Source organism: Catharus ustulatus, chromosome 4 (genome assembly GCF_009819885.2).
Source record: "Catharus ustulatus isolate bCatUst1 chromosome 4, bCatUst1.pri.v2, whole genome shotgun sequence".
NCBI lineage: Eukaryota > Metazoa > Chordata > Aves > Passeriformes > Turdidae > Catharus > Catharus ustulatus.
In genome coordinates, this window is record NC_046224.1 from 59,166,281 (window position 1) to 59,183,606 (window position 17,326).

Here is a 17,326-nt window from a genome sequence, read left to right on the forward strand (position 1 = left end):
CTGGCAGTTTCTGCCTTTAGTCTCAATAGCAAAATGGGAGTGGGTCAAGCCTTCTTGTTGACTGGGACAACTCAGTTCAATAGGCAGCGCCAGCTTCTCCTCACACCCTTTGCTTTCTAAGAGAGCAGTCTCCCACATGTTTAGATGCTACTCAAACCAATGGCTCACCTGTGGCTATAAGACAAAACAGATAACCATGAAATCATGTGCTTCCTTGGTTTTGAGAAAAGTGCCTAGCAATGAACTTGGATGGGTTTCTTTTAAGGGACTGAGTCCTACAAATTAGGAGAGGTATTTGCTAGTGTTCTAACACTAAAGCTGACAAAATTGCTGCGCTCATCCACTCAGAGTAATAATGAAAATTAAAAACTCTGGCATTTTCATCCCCAGCCTCTTGCCTTGTTTTTTAAGATGCCTGAATGCCAAGGGAGATGCTCCTGGATGCATTTTGACCACACTTGCACCTTTGACATGACATCTTTTCAGACCCAGATCTTCAGGCTAAGGCTGGCTTTCAAGGAAGAATCTTCTAAATGTTTTCATGTTACTGAGAGTAATGAAGGAACACTTTGGTATGAAAAAAAAAAATAAAAATCTAGTGTTTCCATGGTTTGGAAGCAGATTTTGAAATGCAAGCAGGGTTTCCCTGAAGTCTTGGGTATGTATCTATGCAAATGTTTTCCACATATAGATTAACATACTCTTAAACTGTGATTGCACATACTGAAAGGAAACTCCTGTTCAATAGCTGTATGTTTTGAAAATTGCCCTTCGGAGGGGCAGGGCCACATGACGCCATGGGCATCACTTGGCCCTGCCCTCCGGGCCAGTTTCCCCCCAGTCAGGGGAGCCAGCTCCTCTCATTCCAGCTAGACTACACAAACATGGTAGTGACTGATAGCAATACATGTTCATCAACTTTTAGGGAAGCAACTACAGCCCAATTTTTCAACAAGGTCAAAATCCACTTCTGTCTACATCTACAACTGAATTTTTGTCTACATCTATGATTCCTTTTAACATGGAATCATAGCTCTTCTTTTCTGTCCACTTTCAATCTTTCTTCCACTCTTACAATCTTTCACAACGGGAGAACAGCTCTGATGTTTGTAGATCTAATTTTAGATAATATCTTCAATCATGTCTTCATGTTTTACTGAAATGAACACTCAAACTTACAGCTAAAGTCAACTAGGCTTCTGCTTTGGGTATATTAAATAAGATACATGTGTGCATAACTGTGCTGGGTACTTTGAGAAATAAAGTTCTAAACTTATCAATTTGGGCATCTAACACACCTAAATGACACTAAATAACTTTGACCACCACTGCTCCGATCTTAGAGCCTGCCTGTTGATTCTGTGACTCTGTGGAGGAGATGAAAGTTCCAGCTATAGGATGCTGTCAAGAAAAGTTCTAAAACATGTGAACAGTTTCTGGATGTCAAGGCTCTGTGCAAATACCAATGAGGAAATGAGACATTTTGAATTCATTGTAGGATATGCATAATGTACATTAAACCAGGGCCTAGAACCATTCTCTGAATCAGACAGTTGCACAATTATACAGTAAATAAGAAAAGTGGCTTTTTGGAGTTAAGGTGGAAAACGCTATCATATGATATGTTACAAAACTGAGCTTTGATGAAAGCAGGCACTTGAACAAATTTCTCAGTACTTCACATGTAAGCCTTAGCAGATTTTAGACACAGATTTAGATTTGATATCTAAATAGTCAAAACAGCATTGCCATGGATTACAGGAACGTCTGTGCAGCAGGACAAGCATCTGCTTCTCTGCATGAGATTACAGATCAATATCAATGGTATTGCAGAGGGAAAGAAACAATACAACTCATCCCACATGGTCAAAGTAGGAAGGATTTGGAGATAATATCACTTACCTAAAACTTTTTAGAGCATTTAGCATGAAAGAATTAAGATCATCAAATAATAGAGAAGATGTTAAAGATCCTTTCTGAAGGGATGGACAACACCAACAAAACTGTTCTCATCAGTGCATCCTCAACAGCTCAGAGATGAAAACAGCTGGCCAGGTTTACCTCAACTGCAGAGAACAACTTCTGGGTTGACAACATGTTGTCCCCAAAGGGACAATCTACAGCTGCACCTTTTCCTAAGTGAAGTTGGCTTCAGCACCTTCTGGAACAGATTCTGGGTGAGACATCCCTACTCCACACCTACAGAATAGTTTCTACGTCAAACCCTGGAGGACGACATATAAGAGGCACAGAAATGGCTTGGCTCTCTTTAAGCAAGCAGAAGATGTCTTTATGTATGAGCAGTGTGTGGGAGAGACTCTCCAGCAAACCACAGGTCTGGCTTCATGAAATCCGAGATCGGATCCAGACATTAGAAACAACACGTGCCACTCGATAAGCAATGCACTAGCTGCCAGATCAGCTCTAAAGCCATTTTCATGATCGTGGGTCTTATCTTCAAAACCCAGCCTCCTCCTACACTTCACTGTCACACCATCATGTTCCTTGGTAACATTCAACCATCATTGCAAATGCCTGTAACTGGGAAGTGTTAAGAGTAGGCTCATCTAGTACCTACTCACTGGAATTTGCCACACTGACCTTAAGCCAGGACTGACACTGCACTCTCAGCTAACACCCAATTAAAAACCTAGCTATTCAATATCTTCTGCTATGTGTCCTTTGAAAAAGCCACCACTGAGTCACCCATTTCTTCAGAAACAAAGAAGCAAGAAGGTGATTTTCCCCTCCAAATGAAGGGAATTCTGGGGTGTGAGATGCTTAGAGGGCTGCACAGTAATTGCAACCACATCTAGCAGTGCATAAGGAACTAATAATGACTTGAATTTCAGCACTGTAATTTCTGCAAGCATCATGTCTCAGGTTAAGGCTTCCTGGCAAAATTTCACTCAAAGACAATTGGGTGAGCTGGACTGTAGGGGTTTTTTGTTCTGCATTACATTCCCCTGGGCAGTGGAAGAACTCAGAGAAGAGGGCTAAAAGGTTTCTCAAGCACGGCACAGGCTGGGGAGGCATTCTAAGACATGACATCAAAACCTCCATGATTTACATCCCACTGCAGCCACAAAACTTGGCCTACCACATCTTTCTCTGACATAAACCCCATCAGACACAGCTACTGTTCACATTTCAATTGTTCTCTTAACCTCCAGATTTTCACTTTTCATGGTAATATCCTGCTACCAAGTTTTGTCTGATGATCTCCATACCTTACCTGTTCGTGTTCTCCAGGACTTCAACCTTCTTACGCAGCTCACTGTTTTCATTTGAGCAGGTCTCAACTCTGGAGACAGCACAATGAAAGAGAAATACAAAAAACATCAGTTGTTTATTCAAGTGATTGTAAAACAAGCCACACTGCTTTCACTGAGAGCTCTATGATCTCGCCTACATTTAAAGAAACATTACACCAATGACCTTCAGTCAATATTTAATCACTCTCCATCGGGTGAAACACATAGCAGAAGTTGCATTACCTGCCTGGCAAATGCCATGCTTCTGAAATCAGAGTCTCAAATTTCAAATTGATGAGGGCCAACAAGCCACAAGATTAAAGAAAGTGCTCAAGACTGTCCCGAGATACTACTCATTTCCAAACTGTCCCTAAAAATCCCCAAACTGAAGGAGACTGCCATAGAACATGTAAGAAGTCCAAGTAAAACATGTGACACCTAAGAAGACAAACAGGACCATCCTGAATGGCTTCAGGAAGAAAAAAGGGAAAAGTAAATAGCCTTGTATCTGGGATGCAACAGGTGGAATTTCGAAAGAGTAACTCTGAGGAAGTGAGACAGAGTTATACGGAGACGAGAGAAAATGGAAATTACATCAAGGATAGACGGTACAAGGGTTTTAACAGAATCATCTGGTGAATTGCAGAAGAGTAATATTAGAATATCTATCTCCCGGAAGAATGATTAATCTGGGATATAATGTAGGAGACGTAGGAGGCGACGGTCCACAGGACAGTCAGGACAGACAGAGAGATCTTTAGAGCCAGGTCTTGAAACTTGTGGTTTATTGCAAAAGGGCGTGGGTGAAAGGGCCCTGCCTGGAGCTGCCAGCTGCAGCTCAGAGCAGGGCAGTAAGAGAGAGAGCTAAGAGGGCTAAGAGGAAAAGGTAAGAGGGTTAAGAGACTAAGAGAGCTAGGTTCCCATTACAATACAATAAATCATCTTCTTTGTTGAATATTCTAATTTTCACTAACCAATCCAATCCAAGATACAAATACTATAGCATTTACATACAGACCATAAGAATCATTACACTACCATATTGTGTTACACTTTTAACTCTAAAAACTACTCTTTGGACCCCTTCTGCCAAGCTAGCAGGGTCTTCTCAGACCTTTGGACCTGCTTGCAAGCAGAGGGAATTGTTTAATCAAGAGGGGATTACTTTTGTATTCTATTTATTTATTTATTCTGTTTTATTTATCTATTTATTTTGTATTCTATTGTTTTCTAGTTATTTAGTAACTAAGGTTTGGTATCTCAAAGACGGCTTTAATTTCAATCTCGCTTATAGTTTCCATATTCTCAAAATCTTTTGCCAGGCAATCATATTTATAAGGTTTTCCTGTTTCATCTTTCCCAACAATATAAATCACTAACTGGGCTCCTGCTTGCTAAGGCTAGTTGATGGGTCATATGCTATTTTCCCAAGTCCTGCTTATTTTCCCAGGCAGTCCTGACTCACCCACTTCCTTTTTCTGTTTTCACCTGCACTAGAAGACAGAATTTACTCACTCTGGATCCCTCTTTCCCTCAACACTTCCTGTCCACTAGGCCAAGGCCAGTTGTCTGAGGCAAAAAGGCTGGGTCTTGCCTAATTTAAGGTGTCAAGTGTTTGCTGGCACATTAGGGACCTGCTGCAGACAGGCACAGTCCTGACCCCAACAAGCAGCTGCCAGGGGCAGGGCCTTTTCTCAGTCACTGCCACGAGATGGCAGCTGGAACTCTGTGCATGGAACTGTCCCAGCAGCCACAGCTGGATCCCTTCCCAGTCCCACAGCTAGTGCTATTGGCCTGCTTGAAACAGGAAGGAGGCTGGCTTACTTTTTTTCCAGACTGTCCATGTATTCTTTCTTTTTTCTTCTACTTTCCTGGGCAGAGATCTAAGGAAAAAGGAGGAAAAACACCAAATATTTGCACAGAAAACAAAAGCATCACAGACAAATTCATAAACTGCTAAAAAGCCCCAATGTCATTAAATCCAAGCCTCTGTCTTGTTCTCATTTCTATTACTGGCAAGCAAAGCACTGACTTGATGTATTTTCACATTCTGAAACAAGGCTCCTCCTTTCAAACACACAAAAAAAGACTATCCCCTGCTAACCTTAAAAAGTAAATCAGATTCATCTGGAAAGAATACCCAAGGAGAAATACCAAAAGATGATCCCAGGACAATGTCCTGCATCTGGGACAGAAAAAGTCCATGAATGTATAAGCAAGTATTTGCGGACAAGCACATGGGGTCCTGATGAGCAAGTCAAACATCTGTTAGCAGTGTGCTCCTGTTGGAAAAGCAGCCAACCAAACATGGGTCTGCATCAACGAGACTGTAGTTAGTAGGTCCAGAGGAGTGGTTCTTTCCCCCTCTATTCAGTGGCTGCAAAACCACAGTTGAGTACAGCAGTGCAGTCCATAGCTCAGAAATAAACCCTCTGGATGTACAGAAGCAAGCCCAGAGGCAGATCTCTGCTATAATAAGCACGCCAGAGCACATGACATTTCAGGAAATGCAAAAAAAGCTGGGCTTGCTCAACTTGAAGAAGAGAAGGCCAAGGAGGGAAACCTAGTGCTCTCTTCAACTACCTCGTGTAGCAAAGATGATGTCAGAGCTCCCAAAGGCACACAGGAAAATGGCAAGAGGCATCAAATACAAGTTGCACCAAAGGAAATTCCAGTCACACATTAGGGATTCTATTTATTTGTTTTTACCACGAGAGTAGCCTCATACAGGAACACAGCTCCCAGAGACACAGGGGACTCATCATCCCTTGGGGCAGTAAAACATGACTGGACAAGACCCTGAGCAGTCTACTCTAAGCTGACCCTGCTTTCTAGGCCAGAGCTTTGACCAAAGGACCTCTAGATTTTTCCTCAACATAAATGACTCTGATTCTATGTAAGTGGTACATGAAATATACAAGATCACTTCAGAAAATTTTGAAAAAACATTACAAGACCAAATTCCAATTTAGTGTGTCCAAGTTTACACCTGTATCTGCAATACCAGTAGCAGAATATAGTAACCACAAAAGATGTACTAAAATCCTTTAGAAAACTGAGCTGACCAGGTCTGAAAAAAATTGCATTCTTCCTTATCACTAGGATCTTCCCCATGTCAGAAGGAAAAAAAAGACTTGTAGGGAGTTTGGCATCCTTGGTATCTACTTTATAAGTCACTGAATTCAGTGATCAAAGGGCTAATGCACTGAAAGACACAGTCATATTTTAAAACAGGTAACAGAAAAGAACACCTTCCTCACCATGCTAAGAATACAGAGCTCTTTGCCTACCATAAGGGTAGGATTGTACTGATTTTTAAATGGAGCCAAGACACAGCAACTTGATACCCTGTCTACTAAATACTCCATTGTTAATGGGGTCAAGTAAATACCTAGTCTGAGGCACGCTGACAAACAATTTGATAGATGTGTTTAGGAGCAAAGAAGAGCACTTTGTTGAAAGACAACTTACAGTGCTCAACAGTACCACAAATCATTACTGCAGAATTTGGCAGCATTTTTCAAAATGAAGGACAAGTAGGAACCACCCAGCAAAGCTAACTGACATTTACCTTGTTTTTTATTTTCCTGCGGATTTTCTTTAGAACTTTCTCCTCTGCTTTCGTCAGGGGCAGTTTGGTAGGGATTGGGTAGCCCTCTGCTATCAGTGTCCTCTTCTCTTCCTCTGTCAGGATGAGAGGGCCAGTACCCTGTAATTTCTTCAAGGGTCATAGAAACGAAATAAAATAAAACAGTAAGTGCACACAGTCCTAGAAGAAAAGGTTGTTAGGGAGGAGAGGCAGCAGATCTCCCACTTCAGAGAGGACTAGGCCTACTAGAACAGCCTCTTGCAATTGGGAATGTGTGGAAGACCTTTCAGGTACCTTCCATTCAGAATTGGAATGTTCCTTTGGGACAGGATTCTCTGGAAACAGTTGTTCTTGGCCCAGCTTGGTATACACTGAGGCCAACAGTAAAACTGCCTCTGGCTCAAACAGGGAAAGAGACACATGAGAAACACTAGTGAAAATCCCTCCCTAAAGATCACCACTTGCTAATGACGTGACAAGATGACAGATGCAGATCTACCAGAGACAGGCCAACCCAGCAGGGCTGGGCCCTAAGGCAAAACACAAGTCCATGATGGGATAAACCTAATAAGGCCAGTGAACCCTGTCTCAACTTAGAGGAGAGGCACATGCTGTTCCCTGTGGGAACAGAACAGACCAGTGAGCAAGAATTACTGGATCTGCAGTTTTGACCAGAGATGAATTCACTGAAACAACAACAGAAAGTTAGCAAATCTCTGTAAAAAAAAAAAAAAAAAAAAAAAGATAAACGGTGGAGAAAGGCAGCTCAACTTACATGTGGTGCAGTCAGGAGAGGGGAATTGGAGAGCACTGAAGCTGTGCGCGACACAACCTTGGCCGTGGCCTGGAGCTGCACTGGGCTGGAAGGAGGGAGTGATCGAACTGGGCTCTGCCCTCCTTCAGAGTCACTGCCATGGCTGCTCGGAGGGGTGGGAGGCAAGTGCAGGGGATCCACTGCTAAACGGCAAGAGAGACAGAAAGTAACACAAGGGTTTAAGATGTCGATTTAAATTGCCTCTATAGCCACCACCACACAGTTTCCAAGACTGAAAAAATGGATCAAGCAAAAGTGGCAGCTTGCAAGAGGTTCAGCACATGCAGGTCTCCAAAGGAATGAAATGCAGCAGCTATCTTTAGGTTTGACAGACAAAACAGGGCTCTGTGCATATGCTCCAGTCACTTCTACCTACACTTCAGCTCCATCTTCAAATGCTTTGAGGCTCATGTATTACATAAAGTACAAGTTCCCTATTCCTGGGAAAGCACATTAACAGAGGGGCTCTGAAGCAGCATACTTTCTCTCCAAAAACAATAGTGTTTCTAACTTTGCCATGGATTAAACAATTTCCCAGTATTTGCAAGGGAAGAGATCACATCCAAGGACTTACATGATCAGGAAGAAGAGAAAGGCCTCCTAAGGATGTGATTTGGCACAGCTGAGAAGGGACTGACAACCTAGCTCCAGTAAAGGCTTCAATGCACTGATGCAGCAGGAGCAACACAGGCAGCCACCACAGGAACCTCTCTCACACTATCTAGGGCCATAAGATAACCTCAACTGCTACCAAAAGTACCTGCTCTAGAATTGTCAAAGTGCTGCTTATGATCAAATGGGTCTGGACTGAGAGAAATGGGGCCCATCTCACCTACTCTTACTAAATAGACAATTTAGCAGATGCTCAAAACAACCATAACTAAGTCACTTTTTCTCTGAGCTAAATTTACAACAATTGAATTTTGAAGTAGGAAGATACAGGGCTATTTTGCCACCTCCCACTTCTGTTATGCTTTGCAAATTTGAGTTGAAGAGATCAAATGGGTGATGAGGGAGGATGGAAGAAATATAGTAATAAAAACAAATCTAAAATACTTTTTTTGTCTCACACGTTAGCTCTTGGAGTTTCCAGAAGAAGAAACATGTTTAAAAAACCGAGAGGCCCTTAATCCCATAAAGTGAGCAAACAAATCCACACCTGGGTTGAGATACAGCCTCCCTTTATCCACCTGCTACATCATTTGCTTGTCTCCCTAGAGCTCCCTACTACTTACCTACAGAAATGAATTCACTAACAGAATATCAAGTGTTTCTAACTGAAATGCAATTCTCTGCTCAGATTTCATGCCAAATATTTGGCTCTCCCCAAGTGTTCTTGGCTTTAATTGTGTTTAGCTTTCAGGGTAGGGATCTTTGCTTCTCCTTCCACATTAGGGTGTAGTACAAAGATATAATGATTGTTCTTAAAATTAATATGCTACAAACAGATTCACCTAATTTTTATTCTCATAAAAACTCACATCCTACTTTTGCATCAGAGGTTAACAGTAAAGTTTCTTATATCTTAACTAAGACTCCCCAAATTGATTTATTTTCTATCCTAAATAATCCTGTATTTGAATAATTCAAGCTCCCTTCGGCAGAATTATTAATACTCTATAGAGCAAAAGGAATAATTTTCTTCGTGAAGAAAAAGGCAGTGGGGAGGAAGGAGAGAAAGGAGAGAGAGAGAAAGGAGAGAGAGATTCACATAAAGGCTCAGAGAGACTCTGGCTCTTCAATAGCCTGAGTTGAATCCCTATACAACAACAGCTTCAGCCTAAAAGCTAACGTGGTGAATGAGAAATCCAAATATTTAATCAGGATAAAGTACATTTATTGCACTTTCTGGCCATCTCCCCTTACATTTTTGTTTGGCAGTTAACAAACCTTCCTTAGAAGAGAGGTTCAGGAACTGATCAACTTCATGGGGCTCCAATTTAATCTCTGGAAGAACTTTCTGCGTCAGTGGTTTCATCTAGAAAAGAGAATTTAACAGCATGAAAACCTGGAGTACACATCTTAAAAATCTTAATAGAAGCACACAAGGACTACTTCTCCATAAATGGAGAGGTTTCCTCTCCTCCTGCTCTGCCACAGGCAAAGCTTTAACTGCTTCACACAGTTTGCTAAACCAGGCTACAGAGAATACTGCCCTTACTGCTCCCTTTATGGCTCTTCTTACTACTATATTTAGCTAAAATAAAAGATTATGCCTCACAGATGACATTTCAGACCGAAAGCTAACATGTTACCCACTCCAGTTACTTCTCTAAGCAACAGAGCTGCTGCTAGGATTTGCCGGACTGCACGGTCTGTTTGAGCAAGGACAGAAACAGCCCTGGAAGTCAGGAAGAGCCTGTTAAAGGCCATTGTCATCTGGAAACAAGAGCAAGGTGCCAGCCACTGAGCACCAGGTTTTGGGACCCAGGTTCCTTTCACAGTGCTGAGGAACAGGAAAAGAGACAGTCACTGCTGACTGAAGTTTGGAAGACACCTGGCTTGCCCCACTGACAAGGCTCAGGCAGCAGGCTGCCAAGCTGCTGCCCAGAGCCTGTCTGTGTGCTACAGCCCCGGACCTGAGGAAGCCAGTCTGGCACACCAGCAGGTCAACTGCAGCCAAATCTCTCTCAGTAACTGTGTAATTAATCCATACAACAGCAGTGAGCCACCAGTAAGTCCCAGTACTCTGCAAATCACAGCATCCCAAGCTACAGCAGGGCTACGTCCAGGGAACAGCACACTCAAGCAAGGACAAAATTATGGGAAATTTGTTCTTAGCTTTCTTCAGTTTCTCAAAAAATAATTTCTGTTGCACATATTTCTGATCCACATCCAAGTAAAAACATGTATTTTCAGTCTATATCAACTCCCTCCAACCTGGACTGACATTGCATCCTGGGGGCTGACAACAGCCATGCTTCTTCTGCCACTGGCTGGGGAGCCTGGTGAGCCACCAGCTGCTGCAGTTCTTTCTCCTTAACCCAACCACAGCCGAACTAAGCTCTTCAGAATGCAGATTGGCTGGTCCAGCTGTGGTCAGAAAAGCATCACAAAGCTCCCTGTGAGGCTGGTTGGTCCGGAAGTAGCGGCAGCTTGAAATGTCAAAGCTTCACATATCTGGCAAAAGCAACTTTGCAAGCAAACAGGGAAACTCTCCAGTCAATTCAAACAAGGAGTCTTGTTCTGCTTAGGGGAAGGCATTACAGCACTAAAGCAAGTTCTTATGAAAGACTCTTAGCTTGTCACAGGCTTGATAGAGCAAATGGATTAGTCAGTTCAGGTGCAACTGGTTCATTAGAAACTATTACAATATTTCTACAAATCCAAGAGCCCCAGGCTTTGGGCCAGCATAGAAGATAAAGCTGTACATCCAATCATTAAGAGCTAAAGATGCAGGCAAGCGTTTAGAAACAGAGCTCTTACAGCAACAGTGGGACACCAGCAAACATTAAAAACCATTAAAGCAGACTGCAGTGTGCACCCTGAACTGCCAAGCTCTGGCACCAAGGAGGCTACACTGGTATGCAGCCGCCTTAGGAGAACCCGCAGCAAATCGTGCAGAGAGAACAGAGGAAGTACCAGGGCATCTGTCTGTAGCTCAGGTTGTTCCCCCTCCAGCGACGTGGTTGTGATGGTGAGACTGACTGAGGGAGCAAGGCCTGATGTCTCACACAGCCCTGGCTCTGTCTTTATTGCAGCTGAAGTAAACTCTGTAGCCAGACACCATTCCTCATTTTCCAGGTCACCTGCAAGGGAAGAAAATTGGACACCCTATGTTTAGATCGGAAACAGAAGGACTACAAACAAAAATAATGTCATTTCTCCTCCAGAGAAAGGAAACAAACACAGAAGACATTTATGTCTATCAACAAAACTCTGTCCTTACTATTCAGCTCTCAGTCAATGCAAACAACCATACCATTTCAGACCTAATCCTAGCCTCAGGTTACACAGAAGTGCAGAGAGGAAAGACACAGAGCACTAATCACTGTGCACTGCGGAAAGCTGCTAATGCGTAGCAGAACAAGACTAAACTAGCCACTGGGTAAAGCAGTCAGGGAGCCATGTCCTAAACAGGCTAATGCCTGCTGAATCAGTTTTATTCCTCCTTCTAGAGATAGCCAGACTTCTGCTTCTTCTACTGCTTGTAGGCAGCAAATAGCTCAAATGGTGAGATTATACTTTTAAGAACCAAGTATTTGTCACACCCTTATCTTCATTTTTTTTCCCCAAGGATTCATTTAGTACATGCAAAATAGGATAAAAGCTTTCATGATTTCACAGGAGCGCAAGTGCCATGGTCATCATGCTAATTTCCTCCACAGAACCTCTGGGAAGTCACAGTAAAGGAGGTATATTTTCTCTGACAGCAATGAAACATGCATCACATGTTGGCAGAATTATCCTCTAACTCCACTTACTGAAAGTTCACTAGGCAAGAGAAAGCCATACAACCATTTTCTAAACAAAGCTAAAGGGTTTGCCCTGCATTGTCAAGAATTGGAAGAAAGTCAGCATGGTAAGCTTAGCTCCCCATTTCCATTCCATTTCCATTCACTATTTGACTTGCTGAAAAAGAACTTATTTTCCCAGATTGAAGTATAACAGAGGACTAAGAACTTGGAAAGACTCAACTTTGAAACAATTGCACAAGGCTATTAACAACCTCCTTTAAAAATACAGAATATTCAAATGCATTTTTTGACAACTGCAATTCTGCTTTGGAAAACTTCCTATTTCAACTGAAAGACTTTAGTCCCTCCTGATGCAGGAGAATATCCCATACCAGGGCACTGCATCCCAACTGCACATGGCACAGCCCTCTGCCACGACTGAGCAGTAGTTGTGAGAAGCGTATCCATTAAATAGAGCAAGAATCCGAAGGCAAATATACGTAAAAGATAAAAGAGTGCTGATCTTTCTTTCAAAGCTTTCTGCTGCCTTCAAACAGATTCTTCACTTCATATATGAAATTTAAAGAAAGAGAGCAAAAGCATACACTGTGGGGCTGGTAAAAGCAATAGAGCTTTGAACTGACTGTGTGCTGCACCAACATCCTGGGAGGCAGCCATGGGGCTGTGACTGCGCCACCAGCATTCTGCAAGGCTGCACAAGACCCTACATTCACAGCTAAGTGTATCAAGCTGGTGGCATGTCAACAGAGTTCAGCTGCAAACAGGTAACAAGAAAAAGAGGGGGCTTATAGCCTGTGTGCTGCTCTGTGTCCTTGCTATTAAGACCACACACACACAGAGCACACAGGCACTGGGCAGAAGCTGGGTGCCTGGAAGAGGAACGTAATCTCCAGTGCTAGAAATTACTTTGTGGTGGGACCTAACCTCCACCACTGGCAAGGAAGGAGGAAATTTGAGTAAACACACACCAAGGAATTAAAAATGAAACCTACATATCTTGTAATCAGAAACTCAAGAACAGCAAGGCCAGCAGCTCTGCCAAGTTTAACTGCACAGCAAGGGCTAAACACGGTATTTAAGCTTCTGGAGAGATTACTCCCAAAGCCTCCTAGGAAACGCAAAAATAGAAGTATTTATGGGAAAAAAAAAAAAAAAAACAGGTAGACTTGTCTAAATATTAACTCAGGAGAGAGGACATCACTCTTTTTCAACCCTCCCAGAGCCTCTCTACTCGCAAACACAAAAGCCCAGCTCCCTCCCAGCTTTCTGTGCATGCATCATTCAGGTAAAACCTTTAAAGTGGTATCTGCCAGGATATCCAGAATCCCTTGGCAAATAGAAATGCCTGTTTGGACAACTTGTGTCAAAACTGGCCATACATCACCTTGTGCAGAGCCTCCCTTTGCTGCCTCTTGCACCTCTGGGTCGAGCTACCCCTAGGGCACTGTTATTGTGAAGGCTATGGATAAATGAGAGCTATTAGTGAAGACAGTAATTAGCCATTAATTTTCTCAAATTTGTATCATCGTGTAAGTAGAAGGGAAATCCAGCCATGGGTGACCAGCAAAACAGGGCATGGCTTCTAAAGGCTGCACTTTATGATGTTTACCACCTCTAATCCCCAGACCCATCACAAATATTTAGCTGCTCTAAGACAGCAAAATATGCTGGCCTTTGGCTGATCATTTCACTCCTCTGGAATCCACCATTTTACCCCCTGGGTAAAACTTTGCTGATTAACCCGATATCTCTGCCATCACCACTTAGATCTGCATAAACTACTCAGAGTTATTCTAGGCTTTAAGCCGGTCTAACCAGTTTGTAGGGCTACAGATGGTTTCCAGGGACAGCAACACAGCTACCTTTAGCACTGAAGTAATTCCGAAGAACTGCATCTGACACTTTTTAAACAATGCCTTTTACAATGCATGGTGACAGCTGTCATTCCAGATGAACAATCTTGTGAAAGGATCCTCCCCTGGAGGAGTGGTCAAATCTCACCTCCATATTCTCCTCCTCCCCCCTTTTCCCAAGTCATGTTACACATTCCATACCAGGATCAGGGGGTGCTGTGCTAGAAAGTTACTTTCTTTTGACACATTCTAGCTTCTGAAGTCACCAAGAATCCCTCCTCTGCTCCAAGGGAGCTGCAAGGACATTTCTCACTCTCCTTCCTCCTCTTCCTGAGCACAGCAGGTTAAAAGTATCTGAAAATCATTCTTAGTTTACTCTTATAATAGTTCCTTAGCATCTTAGTGTACTCTGCCAAGCACTGAACTAGCAGAGCAAAGCGGCAACCCTTCTCCCAAAGCCATTGAGAATGTAACACACAATCAGAAAAACTTAGGCAAAGAGGGAAAATGCAGCAGGCTAATAGATCAGTGGTCATACAGAGAGGTATGGTACACCCTCCAAGTCAAGAGTATCTCTGATAGAGGATTATAGAGAACCATGAGAGAGCTTTCACAGAATAATGAGAACAAACAAGAAGGTGCATGGAAAATATGGAAATGCAAAGGACAATGGGCTGGCTCAAGAGACCCGCTGGAAGAAAAAGGAGGAAGGTGTTTTCTCCAAACCAAGCAAGACACGCTGGGTAGGAGTAAATGACTGGTGTAAAGAAGTTAGAGGTGTTTATTTTTGTATTTGGCATGGTCCACGAGGTACACGTGAACTTTTGAGTCCAAAACAAGAAGCTGAGAGTATAATCTTCATGATCGTATGAATTCTAGACAAATATGACTAGGGCAACACTGCATACTCAAAGGTGAAACAAAATATGCTGCAAGTCATTCAGACAGAGAGAGAAGAAAGCCTAAACAAGAGATTTAGCTCTCCAAACAGCTGAGAAAATACACATCCTAAGTATTTTCACTTTGGCTCTCTTGAAAAATCTCAGGCTTCAAAACAGTTCACTGTTGAGTAAGTGATCCTGGCTGTCAGTTCCCTCCCCAGTTGAAATTTTCTACAAACCTCAGAACTCTGTAACGCAATGACTGCTCAGATGCGTAGCATTCTCCTTTACCTACACTTTCAGCAGTCCATGAATGCTAGGCATTTTGGCACATGGAACATGTAATTTAGGGAGTCCACACAGTAATTAGCAAAATCCCAGCCAACACTTCTACGTGCAATGCACGAGTGCAGGTAAAATGTGTAGTGAATTAAGTATTAAGAAATACATATGAATGTTTAAACTCAGTGTCCTTTTGCACATCATATACACCTAAAATTAGAATGTTTTAATAACATGACCAAACAATTTCTCTACAGAACCCACGTTTTATCCAACGAGCACATTACATAGTGCTTCACTAATTGAGAAGATATTCCCTGTTTTGTTCTTTGCACTGCCTCATGCACAGTCTTACCTCTCCTCTACCAAATACAATTCAAATTTGGTTCCCACAAGACTATTTAATTCCCTCCTAGCGAAAAGTTTCACAACCTGAATTTTCACAGTGGAGCTCAAAATTCAAGTGAGGCATGGCAAAAAGTAACTAGTAATTTTAAATGGCCAATTGGAGACAGCTAGAATAGGATTTTTCAGATGATTTAGCCCTGTTATTACTCTTGATCAAAATCCAGTATGCATTGAGTTTTCAGGTTGGGCTGTGAGCAGCTACCACTGTTGGAACTTAAACATCAGCGTTTCAACTCAGGCATCCAAAAAACCCTTTCATCACAGCCACCCAGGGTTTGTGACACATGCACCAAGATGTCTTGTGTCCAAGACTAAAATTATATTTCTTCAGAAAGCTTTTGTGTGCTTATTCTGCAATCTAGCTAGTGCCTCTTCTCCCACAGACTTGTTTAGCATGCATCTTCCACTGCACAGCTCACACACTGTGATGATAACTGCCAACAGAAATGTGCTCCTCCAAGCATGACAGCTGTAGCTGTACTCAGTGTGTGTGATTTACACATGAAAAATGCACAACCAACAATGGCTCTGTTTTTACATGTAATAATTAATATATATCATTTCTGTGTTTATAAAAAACATTTTTAATATATCTGTATTTATACCCAGATATAAAAAATTCTACCTAGTCTCTTAATAAGATCATGTGCAGTTTTCTAGGGTATTTGCATCTCTCAGAAGAACTGCAACCTTTAGGTTTTTTCTTGTTCCATGGACATGTTATGGAAAAGTTAGGGTAGGAAAAATGGAACATAAGGTCAAAAATGCTTACTTCAACATTACACATTTTTTAATATCAGAGTTCCAAGAAAGTTTTGCTTTCCTTTTTTTTTTCCATCCAACAAATCCTTCAGTCTTGTCCAACATACCACCTCCTTTCCTGTGAAAAAGTAGATTGTCTCCAACTTTGACTAAATTTCACCCTTTCTGAGAGAGGTACAGAAAAACAGAACTTACAGAAAAAACTAAAACGGTATCCCTTGCTCCCCACATTCTTTTCAGCACTCTTCTTTAGAGTTTACAGAGACACTTATTGCTGGATGATTAAGTTGCATGTGCATTTACTTTGTATTTTTAAATGAATGAGAGATGCACTCTGCATCTCACTCTCACTCCTCTCAAGTACAGAGAATGAAAGCATCCAGAAAAACAACACGGGTTTCACCTTTTTCTCCCCAGCAGTAAAAAGTAAGATAGCACCACTATGCAAACAGCCCACATGAAGGGTGTACCACTGAACCCAATCTTTACGGGGAATAAAAGCCCACACCACCATTACAGATCTCCATCACGGAAAACAGACGCGTGCACTGAACGTCATTTCAAACCACCGTGCAAATAACACCTCTAGACTCATCAAGGGATACATCCTCATCTGTATCAGCAGAATGAAAAGGCAACTTTTGCCTCCTCCAAGTTCACTGTTCAAGTGAGAGATAAAGTAACTCAGAGAAAAACAAAACTGAAAATTTAAGGAGATCACAGGCTATCAGTCAAAGTGCTCTGCACAGGTACCAGAAAAGCCACCTCTGAACAGGGTAATGCAGGAAGTTCCCTAATGAGTCAAAGTGCTCTCCAGCCAAGAGTATTTAAATAACCTCCCTCTTCAGCTGTGTTACAGATTCAAACAATAAGGCTTCAACTAATTCCTTTTGGGACATTTGGTCTTTTTGGACAGACCTTACACAGTCGCCATGCACCACAGGGCTGGATGCACAGCCCACCTGGCTTCTCTAGAGCCATGCCATAGATGACCAACTGCAGTCTCAGGCTCAAGTCACCACGTTAATGACACACCTTGATGCAGACAGTGCTGAAACTGCACCA

At 42.3% G+C, this 17,326-nt stretch overlaps 1 protein-coding gene across 3 annotated transcripts in view; it reads right to left on the reverse strand.

Moving 5' to 3' along the window:
* The window catches only part of CREB3L2 (cAMP responsive element binding protein 3 like 2), a 74,972-nt gene that overhangs the window by 13,798 nt on the left and 43,848 nt on the right, over positions 1-17,326 (reverse strand). For 2 of the 3 annotated variants that reach the window (XM_033058075.2, XM_033058077.2), the window contains exons 3-8: positions 11,240-11,406; positions 9,548-9,635; positions 7,619-7,800; positions 6,826-6,972; positions 5,079-5,137; positions 3,236-3,304 (exon numbers count right to left, since the gene is read on the reverse strand). In XM_033058075.2, coding sequence (XP_032913966.1) covers positions 3,236-3,304; positions 5,079-5,137; positions 6,826-6,972; positions 7,619-7,800; positions 9,548-9,635; positions 11,240-11,406 — 712 coding nt within the window. The remainder of the gene's footprint in view (positions 1-3,235; positions 3,305-5,078; positions 5,138-6,825; positions 6,973-7,618; positions 7,801-9,547; positions 9,636-11,239; positions 11,407-17,326) is intronic. The other variant, XM_033058076.2, reaches the window with a different exon arrangement.